This window comes from Podarcis muralis, chromosome 2 (genome assembly GCF_964188315.1).
Source record: "Podarcis muralis chromosome 2, rPodMur119.hap1.1, whole genome shotgun sequence".
Lineage (NCBI taxonomy): Eukaryota > Metazoa > Chordata > Lepidosauria > Squamata > Lacertidae > Podarcis > Podarcis muralis.
In genome coordinates this window covers 61,290,236-61,311,581 of record NC_135656.1, presented here as the reverse complement: position 1 = coordinate 61,311,581, position 21,346 = coordinate 61,290,236, and the positions used below count along the sequence as shown (strand labels likewise).

The 21,346-nt window shown below is 43.9% G+C and overlaps 1 protein-coding gene and 1 long non-coding RNA gene across 7 annotated transcripts in view; one reads left to right on the top strand and one right to left on the bottom strand.

The window, feature by feature from the left end:
- Positions 1–10,783, bottom strand: part of RUFY1 (RUN and FYVE domain containing 1) — a 28,248-nt gene extending 17,465 nt beyond the window's left edge. Inside the window, exons 1-2 of one of the 6 annotated variants that reach the window (XM_028718224.2) lie at positions 10,492–10,783; positions 896–1,069 (exon numbers count right to left, since the gene is read on the bottom strand). In XM_028718224.2, the coding sequence (XP_028574057.2) occupies positions 896–1,069; positions 10,492–10,783 (466 nt within the window). Of the gene's footprint in view, positions 1–895; positions 1,070–1,842; positions 1,861–1,990; positions 2,079–10,491 lie in introns of those variants that run through there. The other 5 variants (XM_028718225.2, XM_028718228.2, XM_028718227.2 and 2 more) reach the window with 5 other exon arrangements.
- A 264-nt stretch (positions 10,784–11,047) lies between these two features.
- Positions 11,048–21,346, top strand: part of LOC144326975 (uncharacterized) — a 52,371-nt gene continuing 42,072 nt past the window's right edge. The window contains exons 1-2 of the long non-coding RNA XR_013391920.1: positions 11,048–11,187; positions 11,845–11,929. This is a non-coding gene — a long non-coding RNA (uncharacterized LOC144326975). The remainder of the gene's footprint in view (positions 11,188–11,844; positions 11,930–21,346) is intronic.

The following is a 21,346-nucleotide window of genomic DNA, read 5'->3' as shown; positions in this document are numbered from 1 at the left end:
GTTCAATGAACATAAAGCAAATGTAAAACACAGAAGGCACACTTAACAAGGGAAGGAGTAAGCATCATTAAACATAGTGGAACTTCTAAGTAAACATGGATATGCTTGCATAATTAAGGTATTTTCACACCTCACATTCAGGCTACAATTCTGCATACACATACCTGGAAGTAAAACCAACTGAACACAGTATGATAATACTTTCAAGTAATATATGATTGTGCTATGAAGTTCTTTTTAGGAAAACAACCCCCCAACTTTGCATTCTGCAATTTTATTGTAAAACTTCTGTGGCTAGATTGAACATTTAGTTTAAAATGGCAGTCCATCTCTGTCACGCATTTATTCCATTTACATTTTCAGACAAGTAGCAGGAGGAAGGGTTCAGAGTCATCTTTAGTGCCACACACAACAATGCTCTCAATGCTATTAAACTTGTTCCATTTCTCATCCTACAGAGTTCTAGAACAAGGTCTGTAAGTGGTCCAGCAGATGGGCATTACCTTGCTTTAATGCCACTTCTGTTTCCTTAGTAAGAGGTAAATTGATGAATTAATCAGGCTATGAATTCCACTTCGAACATGTAATTCCTTTTTGCTTTGTCTATTACTCCTTCCAAGAATTTTCTCATGGCACAAACCACACATTTTTTAATGACTTCTAGAAATATCTGGTGGTTAGCCTGCTTATGTGCACAGTTAAAGCTAAGATCCACATCAATTAAAATACTCTTACAATGCAATCCTATATATGCCTATTCAGAATTCAGTGGGGGATAGTCCCAGATAAACTGGTTAAAGCTGCAAGCCTATAATCAACGGCACATACATACAAGGATAAGAAAAATATACTATTTGAAACCATAAGGCAAAACCAGTACTGGAAGAAAGCTTACCTTTAAGTCCATGCTTGAGACAGTGTTCCATCACAACAAAGAACTGTTGCAGGGGAGGGAAGTCTGAATCAAGGGTCCGACCCAAACTCAGAGCTGACTGGATTAAGACTTTAACACTCAGTTTCATCATGTTCATGAGATTTGAACGTTCTTCCATCATGTGGAATTTGGCTGCTGAACAAATGTAGATACACATACATATCAGAAAAGAAACTGACGTAAGATTGATAGACTTATTCTCAAAACATCAAACCCCACAAAACACCCTCTTGCTTCATAGTTTAGCACAACAGAAATATGCCAGAGGTGGTGGAGGAGGAGAAAAGAGGCAATAGAAAAACCAAAACAATCCAAGATTTTTTCCGTTCATATATCAGGAACTATATATACACCTCTCTTGTTAAGACAGTGAATGTTCATGAAACAGATGCACTCTAGAAAGGGTTGAAATGGTGCAGTTAGGTGGTGTGTGTGTGAGAGAGAGAGAGAGAAAGAAAGAGAGACATTTAACAACCCAAGGAGCAATCACAGACCTTTAAGATCTAAAATACCCACAAGCATTAAAACACCCCGCTTATTCCCATCTCAATTTCTGTTAAAAAGAAAGCAGCGAAAACATTTTTGGGTGCAATGTTTTAATTCTATTTTGTGTCTCGTATGAGAATGACAGTCCTAGTTATGCCCGAATACAAACAGAAGAGCTCATAAGGATGGTGACACAGAGGAACAAACATCTGCCAGTCAGACTAAAAGGGAAGCCCCCGCGGATTCTGCCTTGGTACGACCCGCATTCTGCAGTGAAAAGGAAAGCATCTTAACTTCACAGGGAGAAGGATCAGAGCAGCGAGATCAACGCTGGAAGGAGGGGAGCAGAGCAATAGCCGCTTCCGAGCATGTTTTGCCTTCTGCTCTCCTCTGTAGTCTCTTTCTGGCTCACACAAACACACCTGCATTTTGGCAGCTCAGTGCTAATAAGCTTCCCGCAATGTGGGTTCCCCAGGGAGGCTCCCACCCACCACCATCACTTCTACGACCCCTAAGCAGAGGCCTCGATAACCCCCCCTCCCCCCGCTTAATTCCCCATTGGTATCTCACCTTCACCTGGCGTTACCAGAGCAACACCTCCCTCCCCCTCAAAATCCAAAGAGAGGCCCTTCATTGGTTAAAGGCACCCAAGCCGCTGATCGCCTTCCTGCAAGCCAATCGGAACGCCCGGTGCACAAGCCGGTGTCTCGGATTGGCCACAGCCGGCGACCTGCCCTCCCATGTTCCGACCGGCCAGGAAATGGTTTTAAGGCCCAGCCGCTACCGCAGCCCTCATTGGGCAAACAGGGAAAAGAGGCTTTGGGCAGAGGCAGCGCGACACTGTAAACAAGGGAGGGGTGGCGCCATTTTAGTTGTCTGGTCGCTGTTACTTTCTTAAAGGCCTCTTCCTCTCGTTGTGGAAAACCAAACGCGAGGATAATAGTACTGTACTGTGTTTTTACACTTGCGTGTATTTTTCCTCTGTAGCAAATGCTGATTTTTTTCCCACCTTCCCCCACTCACCTCAACGTCATTCAAAAAGCTTTGGTGGCTGACAAATACAACCTCCTTTTTCAAGACGCTGCTAGACAATTTCATGTGTTTCAACTATATGGGGAAAATGCTTTCCCAGTTTGAAATAAAATTTGAATTGTTGTCAACAAGGTAACACTAGAATTCAAATAAAAATCAAGACCTCAAGAATAATTAACAGTACAGTACAATTTCAGCCACAAGTGGAGTTTTTTTTAATTTAAACGAACCACTTCGTTTCTGTTAGGCACTTGGCAAAGCTCTATGGTTATTTCAGTGTCAGCACCTGGGACTATAAGGGATATATAATACTTGATGTTTTGTAATTATATTGCAGCCTTGTACAGTATTAGCTCTGTGTTCCTAATGACACACGAGTATATGGCCAAATTTTTGGTGGATGAAGTGAACACAAGTTATGTGAAGTTGAAAGAATTCCTACTGAATTTACTATGTTACGGTTATGGTATTAAGGTGCTTAGGTACTTTGCCTGCAGTGTGGCTAGACAGAAGCAAAGCATTCTGAACTTAATATGGTTTTTGCAAGCTTTAGGAGTTGTAAAAATGGATCATTCACTATTTTTAGGCTTAAAATTAAAAATGTCAAGAGTTCTGGTTTGCAAAACTGCAGCAGGCAAACCAATGAATTGATAGTCACCAACGGATTGATACTATAAAACTATGCATGTCTACCCAGAAACAGGTTCCACTGAGTGCAATGGGGGCTTTCTTTCAGATGTGAGCATAAAACTGCAAACTTAGAAGTAAAGGCCTTGCAATGGCTGGGGTGATTTGTTTTATGCGAGAGACAATTTCTTAAATGAAGAATATTTTAGAGCATTTGAGATAATTTGAGTTGCATTTAATTTAAAACAGAATCATAGCCAGCTTTAAGCATAAAGGCAATTTATGTACACAAACTGAAACATTTAATGGTAGTAGTTCATATAGAACTGTATAGAATTGATAACTGTTACAAGTTTAAGACACTTTTGAAATTGATAAAAGTATACACATATTGCTTTCTCAAACATGAATAGTCTGATTTTAAGTGTGTATTCATACACAACTCCCTCTTGAGTCCACTGTAGCTTCCTTCAAAATAAGTGTGGGTAGCTTTGCAGACTTGTTTGTTTATTAGAGTATTTACAAACCACCAACTCATTAAAAATATTATGGTGGTGTATAATAAAATCATTAAAACATCAAAAGAAATCTAAAACCATAAAATACAGAACAAAGGACCAACAACCTTAGTCAGAATCAACTTGAGTTGCTTTCATTGGAGCTTTTTTCTAAGTAAGCATGCCCAACAGCCTGAAACTCACAATAAAACATTTCACAGATACAGTGGTGCCTCGCAAGACGAAATTAATTCGTTCCGCAAGTCTCTTCGTCTTGCGAGTTTTTCGTCTTGCGATGCACCGTTTCCCATAGGAATGCATTGAAAATCAATTAATGCGTTCCTATGGAAACCGCCTTCAGACCAGGTCCGGGGACAGTCTGTCCCCCGACCTCTTCTGAAGGCTGGGGGGGGGGGGGACAAGGGCTTTTCTTCCCACCCCCAGCATTTTAAAAAACCCTGGGACAGCGGAGGACTTCTCCGCTGTCCGGGGCGATCTTAAAATGCTGGCGGGCGGCATTTTAAAATCGCCCCGGGACAGCGGAGGACTTCTCCGCTGTCCGGGGCAATTTAAAAGCCCCTGGGAAGGCAGGCAGGGGGGACAAAGACTTTTGCCCCCCGCTGGCCTTCAGAAGGTGTTCCCGCCCCGCCGCCCGGCTTTGGAAGGCTCCTCTGAGCATCGTTCCGAAGCCGGGCGGCGGGGGGAAGTCTTTGCTCCCCCCCCCGCCTGCCTTCAAAAGCCGTCCGCTCTCCCGGGAAGGCAGGCAGGGGGGAACAAAGACTTTTGCCCCCCGCCGGCCTTCAGAAGGTGTTCCCGCCCCGCCGCCCGGCTTCGGAGCATCGTTCCGAAGCCGGGCGGCGGGGGAGGCGTTCCCGCCCCGCCGCCCGGCTTCGGAGCATCGTTCCGAAGCCGGGCGGCGGGGGGAGGCGTTCCCGCTCCGCCGCCCGGCTTCGGAGCATCGTTCCGAAGCCGGGCGGCGGGGGGAGGAGTTCCCTCCCCGACGCCCGGCTTCGGAGCATCGTTCCGAAGCCCGGCTGCGGCGGGAGGAGGTGTTCCCGCCCCGCCGCCAGGCTTCGGAGGAGGTCCGAGGACAGTGGGGAAGACGCACTGCGCTTCCCCGCTGTCCCGGAGATTTCCCTATGGGCTGTCGTCTTGCGAAGCAAGCCCATAGGGAAATTCGTTTTGCGAAGCGCCTCCAAAACGGAAAACCCTTTCGTCTAGCGGGTTTTCCGTCTTGCGAGGCGTTCGTCTTGCGGGGCACCACTGTACAATAATCTGCCAGCAGTTATCCTTCAGCAGTTTACAGTGGCAGAACAGATCAATTATAAAAAGTGTGAATGTACAAGCAACGATGAGAGGTTTTTATCTTTTATTTTTTGATGGTAATTCTGAAACACTCAGGTAACTGTGATTGTGCAGAAATCAGTGAGGGAATATTTCGGTTGCATTGTCACTTTTTATTGTCATAAATTCCAGTTGTGTTAGTTTAAGGTAAAGGTACCGCTGACTGTTAGGTCCAGTCGTGGGCGACTCTGGGGTTGCACGCTCATCTCGCTCTATAGGCCAAGGGAGCCAGCATTTGTCTGCAGACAGCTTCCGGGTCATGTGGCCAGCATGACTAAGCCGCTTCTGGCGAACTAGAACAGTGCATGGAAATGCTGTTTACTTTCCCGCCGGAGCAGTACCTATTTATCTACTTGCACTTTGACGTGCTTTCGAATTGCTAGGTGGGCAGCGGCTGGGACTGAACAATGGGAGCTCACCCCATTGCGGGGATTCGAACCACCGACCTTCTGATTGGCAAGCCCTAGGCTCAGTGGTTTAGACTACAATGCCACCTGCGTCCCTTTTTGTGTTAGTTTATTGCAGCAAAAATCCATCTGCTTAAGTCGACCATAGTCCACGAAAGCTTATGTCATAAAAAATTGAGCCACAATACTCTTGTCATGGCACTTTAACTGAATCATATAAATTTTAAGAATTCCTACGTAAATCAGAATTCATAAAAAGTTTGTAGCACCTGGATTTCTCAAAAGCCTGATAAGGCTATTTTCTTACTTGCTACAAAAAAGTGCATTGCCTGCCCATTTGGCAGTGCATCATATGGTTTAATGCAGGAGTAGGCAACCTAAGGCCTGGGGTCCGGATGCGGCCCAATCGCCTTCTCAATCTGGGCTGCGGACGGTCCAGGAATCAGCATGTTTTTACATGAATAGAATGTGTCCTTTTATTTAAAATGCATCTCTGGGTTATTTGTGGGGCCTGCCTGGTGTTTTTACATGAGTAGAATGTGTGCTTTTATTTAAAATGCATCTCTGGGTTATTTGTGGGGCATAGGAATTCATTCATATTTCCCCCCCTCCAAAATATAGTCTGGCCCACCACATGGTCTGAGGGACGGTAAACCGGCCCACAGCTGAAAAAGGTTGCTGACCCCTGATTTAATGCTCCAGTAATCAAGATGTGCTTGTTAGCTTAGGTGGGGTGGTACACACATGCCTCTAAAGTGGCACAATAACCCAGTTAGTCTTTGTCTGTAAGAATATAAAGAACAGCCTTGCTGGATCACACCAAAGTCTTATCTAGTCCAGCATCCTATTCTCATAGTGGTCAACCAAATACCTATGGAAAACCTAAATGATTTAAGAGTACTGGAATGGCATACTATTCTATTTTTCAGGTTTCCGTATATTTGTAGGTATTTATATTTGGTTGTAGTGAATTTATCCATGCCCTTATTGCCTTCTATTTCTCCAACATATTTTACACCATGGATAAAAAATACAGTGTCTTAAAAAACCCTGAAGGTTGTAACTAATGTTTGTCATACTCAGAGTAGAACCATTAAAAATGATGGCCATGACTAACTTGGGTCCCTTCATTTCAGTGGGTTTACTCCAAGTTGAACTTCAATCGATACAACCCTAACAAGATTATTTTTATTCTTTCAGTACCACAATATTCTGTTTTTGCCATAACACAGATTAATACAACTATTCATACAAATCCTGCATCCCAGTGTTGGAAAATTGTTTTAAGTTCCAGGACTAACTGTTTAATCAGCTTTGCAGTCCTTTGCAGGAATAGAAGAATGATAAAACAGCCCAATGGGACTTATTCTCAAGTGGTGGACATACAGTGCACAGTTGTTTGGGAGTAAGCCCCAAATAACGCAATGGGGCTTGCCATTGAGTAAAAATGCACAGAAAGGAACTGGTAATTTGCAACACATTTGGGTCTCCTAATTTTCCTACATAACTGGCTTGATAGTAACAGCTCTCTCTCCCATCTTGTTCCCTTCCAATTAACTTAAGAGTTACATTTCTACACTAGGATATCCCTTTTTCTTTACCCTTAGAGTGATTTTTTTCCTACTGGAATTTGATAATACTCCAAATATTATATATAAGACTAGTAAAGGTAAAAAAGATAAAGGACCCCTGGAGTAAGCTACAATTGACATCCATCAGCCTTTATTTATAAATTTATGGACTTTTAATAATTGAAGAAAACATTTTGATTGCCTAGATTTAGTAGTTACAACTTTATGCTCTATTTCTACACAATTATGTTTTTATATATTCATCTAAGTCATTGTCACCTGATACAGGCAATCGGTGCAAGTCATTTTTCAACTGAACTAAACTCTCCAGGAGAAAACAACCATTCTTAAATACACAGAATTATAGGACTGTAGAGTTGGAAGGTACCCCAAGGGTCATTTAGTTCAACCCCCTGCAATGCAAAAATTAAAATACTAAAACAGATTAAAATTACCTCAGTTTTCTAGACATCTATACATCAATGTAATAGGTGGATGAAAGAAATGTTAATGAACTTCAGAATAAAATGCAGTCTGCTACTACTGTTTTATCTTTTGCAAACCTCTTTGTGATTTTCTACAATCAAATGGTGTATAAATTTTAACAAAGAGTTTGCTAGAGTTTAGTTCTTGAATCTATTTTCAGTTCCACACCTCAACACTAGAACATGTGAAGGAGATGAACTCTGAGCATGCTGTTTGCATCTGTCTGCTTCGAGAGGCAATGGAAGCATGCACCATCAAACCATTGGGAGAGTTACAGTGCTTGCTGTGACTGTAGAAACCAATATGAGAGAGACATGTTTTATTGCAGCAGGGAGAGATGAAGGTGCCTGGTTTTGCTGTTACAGGTGTGCCATGGCATTTCTTTTCTCTGCACTCCTCATAGCAGCCACTTCTCCTCTGGTTGCTGCTGTGGATACATGACCTGAATGCCTGTCTCCAGGCATTATGGTAGTCTGCAAGAGATTCCCACACGGCAGGGTTTAATGTTGCCAGCCTTCACGTCACACTTGCAGACATCTTTGTAACACAGAGTTGGTCTGCCAACAGGCCTAGTGCCTGAAGCCAGCTTCCTGTAAAGCACATCCTTGGGGATCCTGACATCTTTCATTCTGTGTATGTGACCAAGCCAGCATAGACCTCGTTGAGAAACTGTGAAAAAACTTGGAATGTGGGCTTAGAAGAGCACATTTTTGTTTGAGACTGTCCTGCTATGGGATGCCCCAAATCATCTTGACACAGTGCATATGGAAGGCATTGAAGTGTTGCTCCAGGCAGGTGTTAAGTTGGCCATCACTCATTTCCATAAAGCAGCATACTCAGCATTCAAGCCTGGTCATTAGTATCACATTTTCCCATACCCTTTTGGGGAGACAAGCCATTGCTGTAGCTGCTGTACCAATACACTTGTCTAGCTCTGCATCAATGGACAGGTTGCTGGTTATGGTGGAGTCCAGGTAGACAAAATTGTCTACCACCTCAAGTGTGCGGTCACCAATGCTGATGTGTGGAGTGCTGGCGATGTTTTGACCCAAGATGTTGGTCTTCGTAAGGCTGATGGTAAGTCCTAACTCCATGCAGGCTTGGACAAAATGGTTGATGAGTCTCTGTAGAGTTTTCTTGCAGCGGACTGTCAAGGCTGCTTCATCTGCAAACAAAATTTAGCGGATGATAACCCATCACACTTTTTGGGGGCATGGAGACGTGACAGGTTGAACAGACACCCTGTCACTCCTTGAATGGAAGTGCACACCATCTTCAGTCAAACAGAAGGCATGGGAGACCAACAGGGAGAAGAATATGCCAAAGAGAGTTGGAGTGAGAGCACAGCCCTGTTTCACACCAGTATTAATAGGGAAGGTATCCGAGGATGAACTGTCATACTGAACGGTGCCACACATGTTCGCATGGAAGGACATGGTAATCTTGTAGAGCTTAGATGGGCACCCTATCTTATTGAGCAGTGTGAGGAGTCCTTTCTGGCTGACAGAGTCAAAGGCCTTCATCAGGTCTATGAAGGCAATGTACATGGGGCATTCCTGCTCTCTGCATTTTTCTGGCGCAGTGAGAAAATCATGTTGACTGTTGACCTCTGAGCTCTAAAGCCTCATTGTGACTCAAGATAGACCCTGTCAGCAAGTGACTGTAATCTGTTGAGAACTACATGCGTGAAAGTACTCAGCAAGCTACTGTAATTGTTACAGTCATGGCAGTCACGTTTGTTCTTGTAGAAGGTCACACATGTCTTGTGGCACAGATCCCGTTCCCCAACACTGCAAGAGAAGTCCGTGGAGGTGAGTCATGAGCAAATTGAGGCATGCTTTCAGCACCTCTGTTGGAATTCCATCCTGTCCTAGGGCTTCCCCACATACCTGAGACTGACAGAGCCTGGATGCTATCAACAGCTGTGTTGAAGACTATGTTTTCCTGTGAGTACAGTTTTTGATAGTTCTCTGCCCATCACTTCATCTGCTTGCTATGGTCTGTGATGGTCTCTCCAGACAAGGTTTTTAGTGGTGCAGTTTTTTCTACTGTTGGTTCAAAGGCTTTCTTCATGCCTTTGTATATTTTGTGAGTACTGCCACTGTCAGCAGCAAGCCAAATGCTCTGACACAGCTTTAGCCAGTAGTCACTGGCACATCGCCAGGCAATCTTCTGGGCGTTGTTCCTTGCACTTCTCAGTGCAGCAAGCATCTTCTTGCAGGGGGCACACTTTTAGTTCACAACAGCCTTGTGCTTTGCAGTGGTAACAGGCTCCATGTTCTAAACACTGGCCTCAAACCAGTCAGGGAGCTGCTGCTCTCTGCTGTGCAGAGTGGCTTTTCTGTATCTGTGACACCAAGTACAAAGCCTCAGTCTGGAATTTGGGGGGAGTGTTTCTAGGTCAATCAAACAAAAGTACATACAAAGAGCCCTGCTGGATAAGAACAAAGCCTATCTGCCTCCTATACTGGAGGCAATAAATAGCTATCATGACTAGCAGCCGTTGGTAGTGCTTTACAGGACGGGGGGACGGTAGCAGAATAATGGATGGAAGGTAACACTATCTAAGTCTGTGACCATCACCAGCTCTTGCGGTAGCAAATCCCAGAATAGAAGGTGTGTGAAGAGGTACTTCCTTTTGCCTGCCCTGAATCTTTGTTGAACGTGGCCCATGGTTCTAACATCATGACAGACTGGGGGGGGGGGGGAATTTCTCACTCTGCTTCTGGAGTGGAGAACCGCAGCTCCCATCAGCACAAGCGGCCAGGGATGATGGGAGTTGTAGTTTAGCAACATCTGGGAAGCGGCAGGTTTCCCCACACCACGTGCGTTTTATACGCTTTCTATCATGTCCCCCCCCCCCAAATAAAAGGGGAAAAAACATAAAGGTATCCATCGTATGCAGGCAGCCTTGACTTAAGCCTAGCCACCTCCTTATGTTTATATTGGCTCACACTGTAAGAAAGTATTCCCTCCGCCGGGCGACCAACGCTACCGCCCCCACCGGCAGTTTAGGAAATAAAACCACTTGCTGCTTCTTCGCACTCCTCCCGCCGCCCCCCTAAAAAAAATAAATTCAATACCACAAGCAATAAGCATGGCCCTACTTGGGTTGGCTGGGCTGTCATTGCTGAGCGGTTTGGGCACGAGTCCTACCAAGGCTGCGGACTTCAGGGCGCTCCCATAGCCGGCTGCTAAGTTTTCCGAGGCTTTCTTGGCCAGCGAGAGGATGGGAGCCGGCCACCGCGAGTCCTCGGCCGGCCTCTCTTTGCCGCCGCCGCCGCCCCTCAGCTCAGGCGCGCTGCCGGGGGTCCGGGCGGCGGCGGCTTCGCAGCCCTCGCTCTCTCCCGCGGCGGGAGCAGCAGGTACTACTTCGCAACTCTGCCCTCCTTCAGCCATCTTTGCTGGGTCATATGACGCGAGTCAGGAGCCCTCGGGCCTCGGCAACTTCTTCCTGTCCCTCTCGGGTCCCTCTCGCTGGCTTCCTCGCCCACAGCCCTGGTGTGGCTGCTCTGCACTGGCGTCGAGGGAGGAACTTGGGCGGGCTTACTCCTAAGGAAGCGCCTCTTTCGCGCGCGCAAGGCGAAGCCGACTTTTGCCTCAGGAACTTTGCCCTCTTGGGCTCGTTTAACATGGGATTCCCGCGCTGTCAGGCCGCAACCCTCCACTCACCTGGGACTGAGGGAAACTTGCTTTTCCCAGTCGACTCGCGGAAGAGCAGGGTCTGGGGTTGCTGCTTTTGCTTAGGGGAAGGAAAGCCAGGAGTCCCACCGACCTGATTTTAAAAGCTTGCAGGCTTCCAGGTGGGTAGCTTCTGAGCAAAGGGCGGGGTGGACAAAAGTTGTTTTTCGAGAGATAAGAACTACCTTGAGGACTGACCAGGTCAAGGTCCATCCAGTGTAACACCGTCTCCAAAGGCCCAGACCCAAGAAAGGCTGGGTGAAATATCTTCTGCCCTTTGCCCCCAGCATGCATCTAGTAAGAAAAGCTTCCCAAGTTGGAAGCTTTCCGTTTGGGATGGATCTCTCCCTCTGATGCTCTTTAAAAAGCATCAGAACGAAAGGCCATAATCAGTCTTGAAATGATTTATTTTGCGGGACGGATTCAAGCACATACCAGAAAGTTTGTACAATTAAAGCGGACACTTCCAGACGCTTGCTGTTTTTGGACAGGATTCATTCACACACTGGCAAATTCAGGCTGCACAGTTAACACTGATTTGGAGATCTTGCACAATAAACCCCCTTCCCCCCAAGTTCGAACTTGATGAAATAAGGAAAATGGAATGGGAAGTGTGGGTTAAGAATTGCTTGGCATACATTTTTTTGCAAACAAATCAGAAGGATCACTCAATAAATAGTCAAATGTCATTTATTCTCCATGCATGTTGAATGAATGTTCAATAAACAAGGCATCTGGAAGTGACCACTACCATAACAAAACTGCTTTTTTCTTTAAAGGGACTTTAAAGAAAGTGCAATTAGGAAAGTGATAGGAAAATGCACTGAAAAGTGTAGGATGAATGAATGATTAACAGGAAGACATGTAAGTACTGTACCCTGCAAACAAATCAGGATAAATGCTCAGTAAAGACTAGAGGTAGTCTAATCACTGGGTACGCTTCGTGCAAGCAAATCAGGATGAAGGCTGAATAAATTGCTGGCATGGGAGCTTAGCTTGGACTTCAGTGCTGTTCCAAAGGTATCATGAACCATGAGCTTTCACTGCCACCTAGTGGGTTGATCTGGTAAATTATACTGTCTAGGAACTACTGTACTCATTTTGGAAACAAGAACAAAGAGTGGAGGGGTTTGCAATAAAATATTGCAATGGATTCTGTGGTTGAACCCTTAATGACTCGCAGGCCACCAAGCAATAAAGCTGTGAAGCATTAGATTTCAATGCCTTCCATGTGTCCTCTGCTGAAACCTAAACAAAAAGGCACTGAGGTTTCTATGTAATTGACTCTGTGGGTGGACCATACTCATGCCACTACAATGATCTCATCTACCTGGATGAAGGGGCTAGTCCAGGACAGTCTAACATTTCATACCAAGTGGGCTGCAAGAGTACTTCAATACAGAACATGCAGGCTGCACACTGCCTAGTCACAGGGAGGGGGGAGTGTTGAGGCCCAAATCTGAGGCACCCCAGCCCTTAATTCTGCTTTCCCAAAGCCTGGTAAGTGAGGCACAGGGCTTTGGGAAGGAGGCACAAGGTTTTGACAGGGTCCTAGAGCTCCCCATTGTTTCCCAAAGCTGGGAAGGTGCTAACTAGGCTTTGGGAAGGATAGAGAGGACTCTAGGACCCTGTCAGAGCCCTCACACCTCCTTTCCAAAGACCAGCACCTTGGTTACCCAGCTTTGGGAAGGCAGCATGGGAGCTGGGTAGGGTGTCAAATGTTGCTGAAGATCACCAGAAAAAGCCTCAAGGGCAGTCCTCGGACACATGTTGAGGCACTCGTCAGTCGCATCTCAGCCTTCAGAAATGCAATAAAGAAAAGCTCTAACCATTTGGATGCATTTAGCCAGAGGTTTATATGAAAAAAGCATTTCCCCCCCCAAATGAGGTTGTCCCATGAGAAAATAGAGAGGTCCCCCCCCAATAAACTGCTACCACATTTGCAAAGCTAAGCAGGTTTGCAAACTGGTTTTAAATTGGGTGGGGGACTGTGTTGAGATTCCCTTGTTGCAGGGGGCTGGGCGAGATGACCCTTGGGGTACCCTCCAATTCTATAATTCCATGATTCTATGTGTTTTAATTCACATCTAATTTATTTTTAACTGCTTGCCTTTAGAAAAAAACAACTTTTAAGTTTCTTAAATCTTTCTATTGTTCTCTTATACTGTTCTATGTTATGCAGATTTATCATTTTTATGGTGGATTTTATTGTCATTGGGCAGTATGTATATATATTGTTTAGAGACATATTTTGTATGGTCACAAAACACACCAATGTGTAGTAAGAGCATATGAAGAGTCCTGCCAGATGAGACCAAAGAACTACAGTATCTCAGCCAGGTTCTTGTTCTCACAGTGGCTTACCAGATACCTATGGAAGTGCAAAATGCCCCTCCTCACTTGCAATTCCCAGCAGATAGTATTCAAAGGCATTCTGCCTCTCACAACAAAGGTATCCCATAACCACCACTCCTAGTATCCATGGATAACCTTAAACTCCATTAAGTTGTTGAATCCTCTTTTAAAGCTATTCAGCTAACTACAATTTATGATGTGGGAGCAAATTCCATAGTTTAATTATGCATTGTGTAAAGAAATGTTTCCTTCCATCAGTCCTCAGTCAACCAACATTGCCTGGATAGTCCTGAGTTATTGTATTAGGAGAGAGAGGCAGAGTTTGGCAGCTGGTCCTTACTGACACCATTTTATTAATAACCATTGTTATTAATAACAAATACATTTCATTAATAACAAATCTTTTCTCTTTCAAATTTCATTCAATGCCTTCTCTGACCCTTTCTCCTCAGAGGAGGGAGACCTACCTTTCTTCTTCTTGCCCCCACAAACTTCTCTATCTCTGCCAACATTTATTCAGCATTCAAGGAGTTGCTGGTGCTGGCGTCAGTCCAACCCAAAGGCTATGGCATGGCCAGGGGAAGGAGCAGGCAAGTGAAGGAGGGCATGGGGCGGGCACCTGACCCAAGACCCACCAGGAGCTCCCAGTCCACTGCTTGCTCTAGGTGGGAAAGCCCCAAATCTTGCAACCATAGAGGAGTTTTCATAATAATTGCTATTCCACTGGAAACTGATGGACAAGTGCAAACCATCACTCTCATTGGTAATTTTTGGCTGTAAAGGTAATTTTATTTAAAGGAAAGTTATAAAAGTCTAATATTTTTAAAAAGCTGGGTCCTGAGTTTCACTGCATTCAAGCATGACCAAGAAGTACTGTGTTCCTCGTGCCAGAGAGTGGGATTACTATGGTGAGTACAGGGTCAGATTTAGCTCCCTCCACCCTAATGTATCTACTTACCTTCTCTGATATATGTGAATGGCTGCCATTCATTCCTATAGGAAGGTTTCTATGGGCTGCACATGGAGGCAACACTGCAGTGTGGTCCCAAAAATGAATAAACCACAGGCTCAGCTGGCTTCCACCCAGGCATTCCGTGGCCAGTCAGTGTATATTAACTTTTATTTACAGATCTGATATCTTTAAGTCTTCTCTTCTTACTGAACCTATTGTTAGCCCAATAAAAGTTCCCTAGATTCCCTCCCTCTCTCAATGATTGGTTCAAAAATGTGACAACTGCTTGTACTTAACTGTTTTTGCTCACCATAACTTCAAAGTGTCAAAAGTATCTCTTCAGATAAATTTCAATTTGGCTACTCTTTCATCTTTAAGGCTTGGTTCTGGTTTCCTAGAGATTTTGCTTTCTCTCTATTTTTATACAACTTTTCCAGATATTAAAATTTGCACACGAAAGGCGTTTAATCATCTAAATGCTGAGAGACAGACTATGACACAACCAACTTACTTCCCACAGACTTAGACTTCCACCACAAAAATCAGACACCTGAGATTCTGGCTTGTTGAAGTGAAAGATTCAGAGTTTCAGATTAGAAGAGAAAAGTTTATATATCTTACAGGATTCCCCTCCAAGCTTCAAAAGGATGGGGAATTTGTTGCTGCACAAAGATGCCTTCCATTCACATGGAATGTCCTTTTCGAAGTGCTCATTTATGTATTTATTTGTTCTGCTCAGGGGATGGTTATCTTCTATACTACAGTGGTACCTTGAGTTAAGAAATTAATTTATTCTGGAGGTCCGTTCTTAACCTGAAACTGTTCTTAACCTGAGGTACCACTTTAGCTAATGGGGTCTCCTGCTGCTGCTGCGCCGCCACCACACGATTTCTGTTCTCATCCTGAAGCAAAGTTCTTAACCCGAGGTACCATTTCTGGGTTAGCGGAGTCTGTAACCTGAAGAGTATGTACGTAACCTGAAGCGTCTGTAACCCGAGGTACCACTGTTATAAGGAACAGCCAAGGAACTGTAGGGTTGCGATAAGATACTTCCTTGGGTCACACCAATTTGTTTCAGGGCTTAAATGAAACTGCACACATTATAGTCATGCAGAAAAATAAGAACTGGGGCAAATTCCTTCCTTCCTGAGGTCCACAAGAAGCTCTTATGAAAAGTTCTCCTTTAAAGCTGGACAACAGCTGTGACTGATGTCTTGAGTGGCTGTGGGTGAGGCAAACTGTTGGGGAAGGAAAATGAGTTTGGACCAAACTATACATTACATTGGAAATCTGTGATCAGACTTCCCTGACCCCCCCCCATTTCATTTATAAGCTGTTTTCTGAGTGGAGCGGGGGCTCCAAATTAGAACAGTTGGGGGGGGGAGAATTCAGATTTTCTCTTCATTATTTTCCCAATCTACATCTTCTCACCCTTACCCCATCATTGGTTGTTGATTGCTCTGGTAAAAAGGATCTGTATCCCAGGATCTCACCTTTTATCCTTCTGCTTTGTGTATTTCTTTCAAACTTTACCATTCTGTGAATCTTAGGTCTCATGGATAATTTTATCACACATCTGGAGCAGATGTATTAGTGGCCAGTGTGGAGAGGGTGGCGTTGCTTACCTGGTTTCCCAACAGCACACATCACTGCCTGTGCCAGCCACTATTGGCAAAATGTATCGTCAATATAGTCATTCTATAATTCACTGAATTGGGATGCCATGCTTGATTCCTGTCTAAAGTTTGGCATCAGGTCTCTGGATAGCATTACTTCATCTCAGAAGAACTTTTTGTGCAGACAACCGGGATTTAGTGTTACCGTGGTGAAAGATTAGCCCAATGAAAAGTATCATGAAGTAGAAAGTGATTTCCTAACTACCACTCACAAAGCACTGGTTTTCATGGCAAACCAAGAAACATATTAATAATTTTTTAAAAACTGTTCTATGTACACTGCTTAGGGATTCTTTGATTAAGTGGCTTGTACATTCTTCCAGACAAACAAAACAGATTATTGGATTAATCTGTTTCCTGTAATGATGGATCATAGTGCTTTCCAATAGATGTCACTGTAGCACTTCCTTACTCATATTGGAAATCTGCACTTCACAGAATAGGCTTTACTTGCTCAGACCTCTAGCAAATCCACTATACAGCTGCTTAGTAAAACTACACCATTTTCAAAGGCTAATTCCCCTGACCTATCTCAGGAGATTACTAAAAACAACCCTAGTTTATTAAGGCACATTCTTAGTTCACAGGGAGACAATGGAGTAAAATAATGCTCACCATTAACTCCCCACCATATAGTACATGGGATGCACTTCCTTCTAATTTTCCTCATAAATAATACTTAACAGAAGAAGAAGAGTAAAAAAAAAAAGTATTTATTTTTAAAAGGGGAGGCGGAATACTAAATGAAGCCAATAGAATCTTAACGCTATGAAGATATACAGTATATCCCCCTACATTTTCAGATGCTTGCTCCAAATTGCAAGTATCAAGAAACTCACATATTTGGTACGTTATCTTGCCATATAGTAGCAGTTCAAGAATATGTCCTCTCAAAGCATTTGCTTGGCTAATGCAAAATAAGCGGATGGATACCGAATCCTTTTAAAGCTCATCTCATTCATTGAAACCCTGCTGAATGTGCTGTGCTGTTGTGATAAGTCCCAACTCTATAGGAAGCCACAACAGAGAAGTTTGACTCAGAGGGAAAACATGGATACATTTGTCTAAGGGGAGCTGCTTTACTCAAGACTCCTGTGCTGATCACTGGGAAGCTAAAACATTAAGAAAACACTGCTTAATGAGATTTGGGAAGGGATACTATATTCGGGAGTGAAGTGATATTATAAAGCACACAGGAAAACCTGGAATTTCCACACACCCCAATTCCCCCCCCCCCCAGTGATTTTATTTGGAAGTAGTTAATGTCTCATGTTTTGTTAGAGAATGGCCAACATGCTTTTCTGTCTTTCTTCTGCCACTGAAGTGGTGTGGGCACACATTCACTCCAAAAAGGCCTCTCTTCATTTGCCCAATAATGGGGTCACAAATGCTTGTAGGGTTGCTATTTGTCCTCTTTTTCATCGGCAGAGTAATCAAAGCGATCCATAGTTAAAAGTAGATGTTGGCAAATGTGTCCTCTTTTTTGCTCTTCAAAATATGGCAACCTTATTTATGCTTCCACCTTCTACTACTCTGCGGCTGGAGCAACGGATGCTATAAATTCTGCTACTTCTCTTAAATTCTCACTTTTAAAAAAGCCTCCTGATGATTTATGGGAGAATCTTGCTTTTTGACCTTAAAAGAAACACTAGTCATCGCTTACCTAAGGAGCCTTTAAAGTCATTATCTCCAGAGACATTGGCCGTACGAGAGGAAGCCATTTTAGGAAATGAATCAGCAGCCTGTCTGACATTTATAGAACTGCCAGAGATGTAATGATTGATACTGGGGTACCTAAACCTTCTCTCCTGTACAAAGTTTATCGCTAATCAGAGAGATGTTCCACTGAAAGTTGCTGAGAACTTCAATCTGCCAGCTGCCGCCGATCAGTTTTGCTTTTGGTGATTCAGCTCTTTTTGTAAACCAGGCCACTAACTGTAGGATGCACAAGATTTGCTTTTAACAGTGCAATCCCACGTCTAGCTGTTCAGAATCAAGTCCTGTTCAATTCAACGGGGTGTTCTCCCAGGTAAGCGTGTAGAGCAGCCTTCCTCAACCTGTGCTCTCCAGATGTTGGATTCCAGTTCTCATCAGCCTCAGACAGCACGGCCAATGGTGAGGGATGGTGGGAGCTGTAGCCTGAAATGTCTAGACAGGGTTCCAGCCCTATTTATAAAGAGAGAGTTAAGTGGTTTTGGCAACAGTTTGTAATCAATAAGTCATAATTACAGTTGCCAAATGCCCTTAAAATAAAGCATCCTGAGGGAGCACCCCAAATTAGGGAAGGAGCGCATATTACATGTCTTACTTACAGGTAACAACAAGGCTATAAACAGTAAAGATTTGTGGGCTTTTACTAGGGTTGCCAGGCCAAGCTCTGGGAGATCTTTTACTATGCTTTGAAGTGATTGTGTGGATACAGAATTGTCACCTTTGAAACAGTCCCTGGGTCTTTCCAACACAGAAATATAACAGGTGAAGCTTTTTCTTGCCTGGATATAAGTCTTGAGAGATGCACACTCCCACCGCTTCAGCTGTGATGCAATCCATGTTTCCATGCTGCTTCATCAGTCTGTAGGTAACGGAGCCAATGCTGCTCCTTTCATTTGTTTATTTTATTGCTCCCTCTGGGATCACAAATAAGAATATCCAGGCCAGGGAGGGAGAATCTGTGTTCCTTCATATGTTGAACTACAGCTCCCATTGCCCCTGATCATTGGCTGCGGCAGAAACCAACACTATGCAGAGGGCCACAGTTCCCTGTGCCTGTAGTAGGCAACAGTCTTCCCCCCAGTGCTCTTTTTTCTGTCTGAGTAAGAGCCTCATCTGCTAAATGCCTGCGTGTGAGCCTGCCTGTTGAAGGCACACAAAGAAGAGTGGTTATTTTATTTTTTAAAAAATATTTTATTAAGGATTTTCTTGTTTTACAGAAGTGTAATGCCTCGTATTCCCCCCCCCCCCATGTAACATTTTTACAAATCCGTTTCATTTGTTGAGGCATTAGGGGGAGAAGAAAAAAGAAAGAAAAAAGAAAGGGGGGTGGAGAGAGGGAAGATGGATGGGGGTGGGGTCGGGTGGCGGTGTTTCTATTATGTTTAATGTATGTAGAGTTTGGTGTCAGCGTTGCTTGTGTTGTTCACTTGTGTTCCTTTGGTGGTGAGAGAGGTTGGGGTTGGCCTAGGGTGTGATTGTTTGCTTGTGATTGGCTGTGGTGATCTTTGTTTTCGTGTGTGAGTGAGGTGGGTGGGTGTTTTGGATCAGGTTAGCCATATTGATTTGTATGCTGTTGGTGGATTATTGTCTTTGTCCTGTCGGCCTGTGTATGTGATAAAGGGGAGCGTCTACTTCTGTTTGTCCCCGTGTCAGTTTCAGTTTATTAGTTAATTTTTCTTGTAGGGCTGTTTCCCATACTATTTGGTACCATTGGGGTGGTTATAAGGCTTAGGAGCCCTAGTCTGGGCTGGAGAAGCTGCTTGTCAATTCACAATGGCAGTGAGTCCAGAATAACAGGCAGATTCCAGCCATGTTTACTTGTTGGAAAGTCCTACTGGATCAAGTGGGACTTTCTTCTAAAAATAAACAAGTGTATACATCTGGTCAAAGTATGTAACGTGTGAAGTTTTCAGAGGTCTACTAGAAAATGGAAGAAATGGCTAACTATTTACAGCTGGGGTGGGGAGCCTCAGGCCTAAAGGCTAAAGTGGCCCTCCAGGCCTCTCTTTCTGGCCCCTGGGGACTGTTCCTAGGCCCTCCTTGAGTGCTGCTGTCTGGCTAGAATGTATGCTTGCTCTGTAACAATTCCTCTTGGGCTGGATGGATAAATGCATGGGTGGGGCATGGGTGAATGTAAAGACCTCTGGCTTTCATTGTACAAAGGTCAGAGTCACACTTTCTGCTGCACCCACTTTTGCCTCTGGACCTCCCCACCACTGACTTGTGGCCCCCAGAAGGTTGCCTATGAGGGAATGTGGCCCTTGATCTGAAAAAAAGCTTCCCCACCTCTGGGTGAGATAATTCCCCTTCAGGGAAGAAGAACTGTTATCAATTATAATTGTTTTTGCATACTTTGGACTAGTTTTTGCTGATGTGGTTGTTTCTTTTTTTTTTGTTTCACTCCTTGTGTTTTACTTTGCTTGTTTATTTGTTTTAGCTCTTACTGCGTTTCCCTCTCTCCCCAATTCATTGAACTTTGCTTCTATTGTACAGAGGAACATGAGGTATTCTTTGTTTTGGCTTCCTAAAAGGTAGTAACAGTTAATAAAGCCCTGAAGTATTTGATAAGAAAGGGGTATAAATATAGATTAAACACACAAATTGAATGCAATAGTTTTAAAAATATGACACATCTTTGGTTAGCAGCCATGAAAATGTCTAAATAGGACATAAATAGCCCTCATAAGGAACTCAGCATGATTCCGTTGATGCAAAAATAAACATGTTGTGAATTACGGGAGAAAATTAAATATTTTTGTTAACCCAAGAAAATGCAAAGCACATTCCTAAAATGATTTCAAACACCACAAAGATGGAAAATAAATAAAGATGAAACTGTACGGACACAATCCAAATTTCAGCACCTTTCAGTCCCATTGATTTTAACTGGATTTAAGGACTCTGCTGAGATCTGGGTTCCTATGCTATGGAGCCCACAGGGGCCCTGCTAGGATGAGAACATTGGCAACCCATCCCTATTCCTCTGCTTGGCTTCCAGAATACCAACTCCAGCTCTGATGCTGGCCACCATAGCCTACAGCTGTTGTTTATTGGTGCTGTTGATGAGCAGATAGGGATCCCATCTCCACCCTGCTTCTCATTCTTAGACGGCTTTAGGACAGGGCTTGGAATGGAGATCATTGTAAAAGTCAGTGTGGTTTAGTGGTTAGAAGTGGGCCCCATAAGACAAAACAAAAAAACTTAACCACCAAAGTCCAAGGTAAAGAGGTGCACGATAACACCAAGGTTGCAGGTTTGAGCCCTGTAAGGGACAGCTGCATAGTCCTGAATTGCAGGGGGTTGGACTAGATGATCATCAGGGTCCCTTCCAACTCTATGAATCTGTGGCTGCTAAAAAGCGCCCATTGCCTATCAGAGGCTCATGAGTCCTCCCTTCTCCACCAGATAAATAGGTATCTGTACCTCAAAATGCATGAATTTGTAGCATCAGAACATACTTTTACTTTTGTTGCAAAGAGAAGGTGTATCAGCTTTGGAATGATTTCTAGGTTCTTATTCCAAATGCACCCCCCACCTCTCCCCTGTCTCAAGTCGATTATAAATTCACCATTAGATTTTATGCCT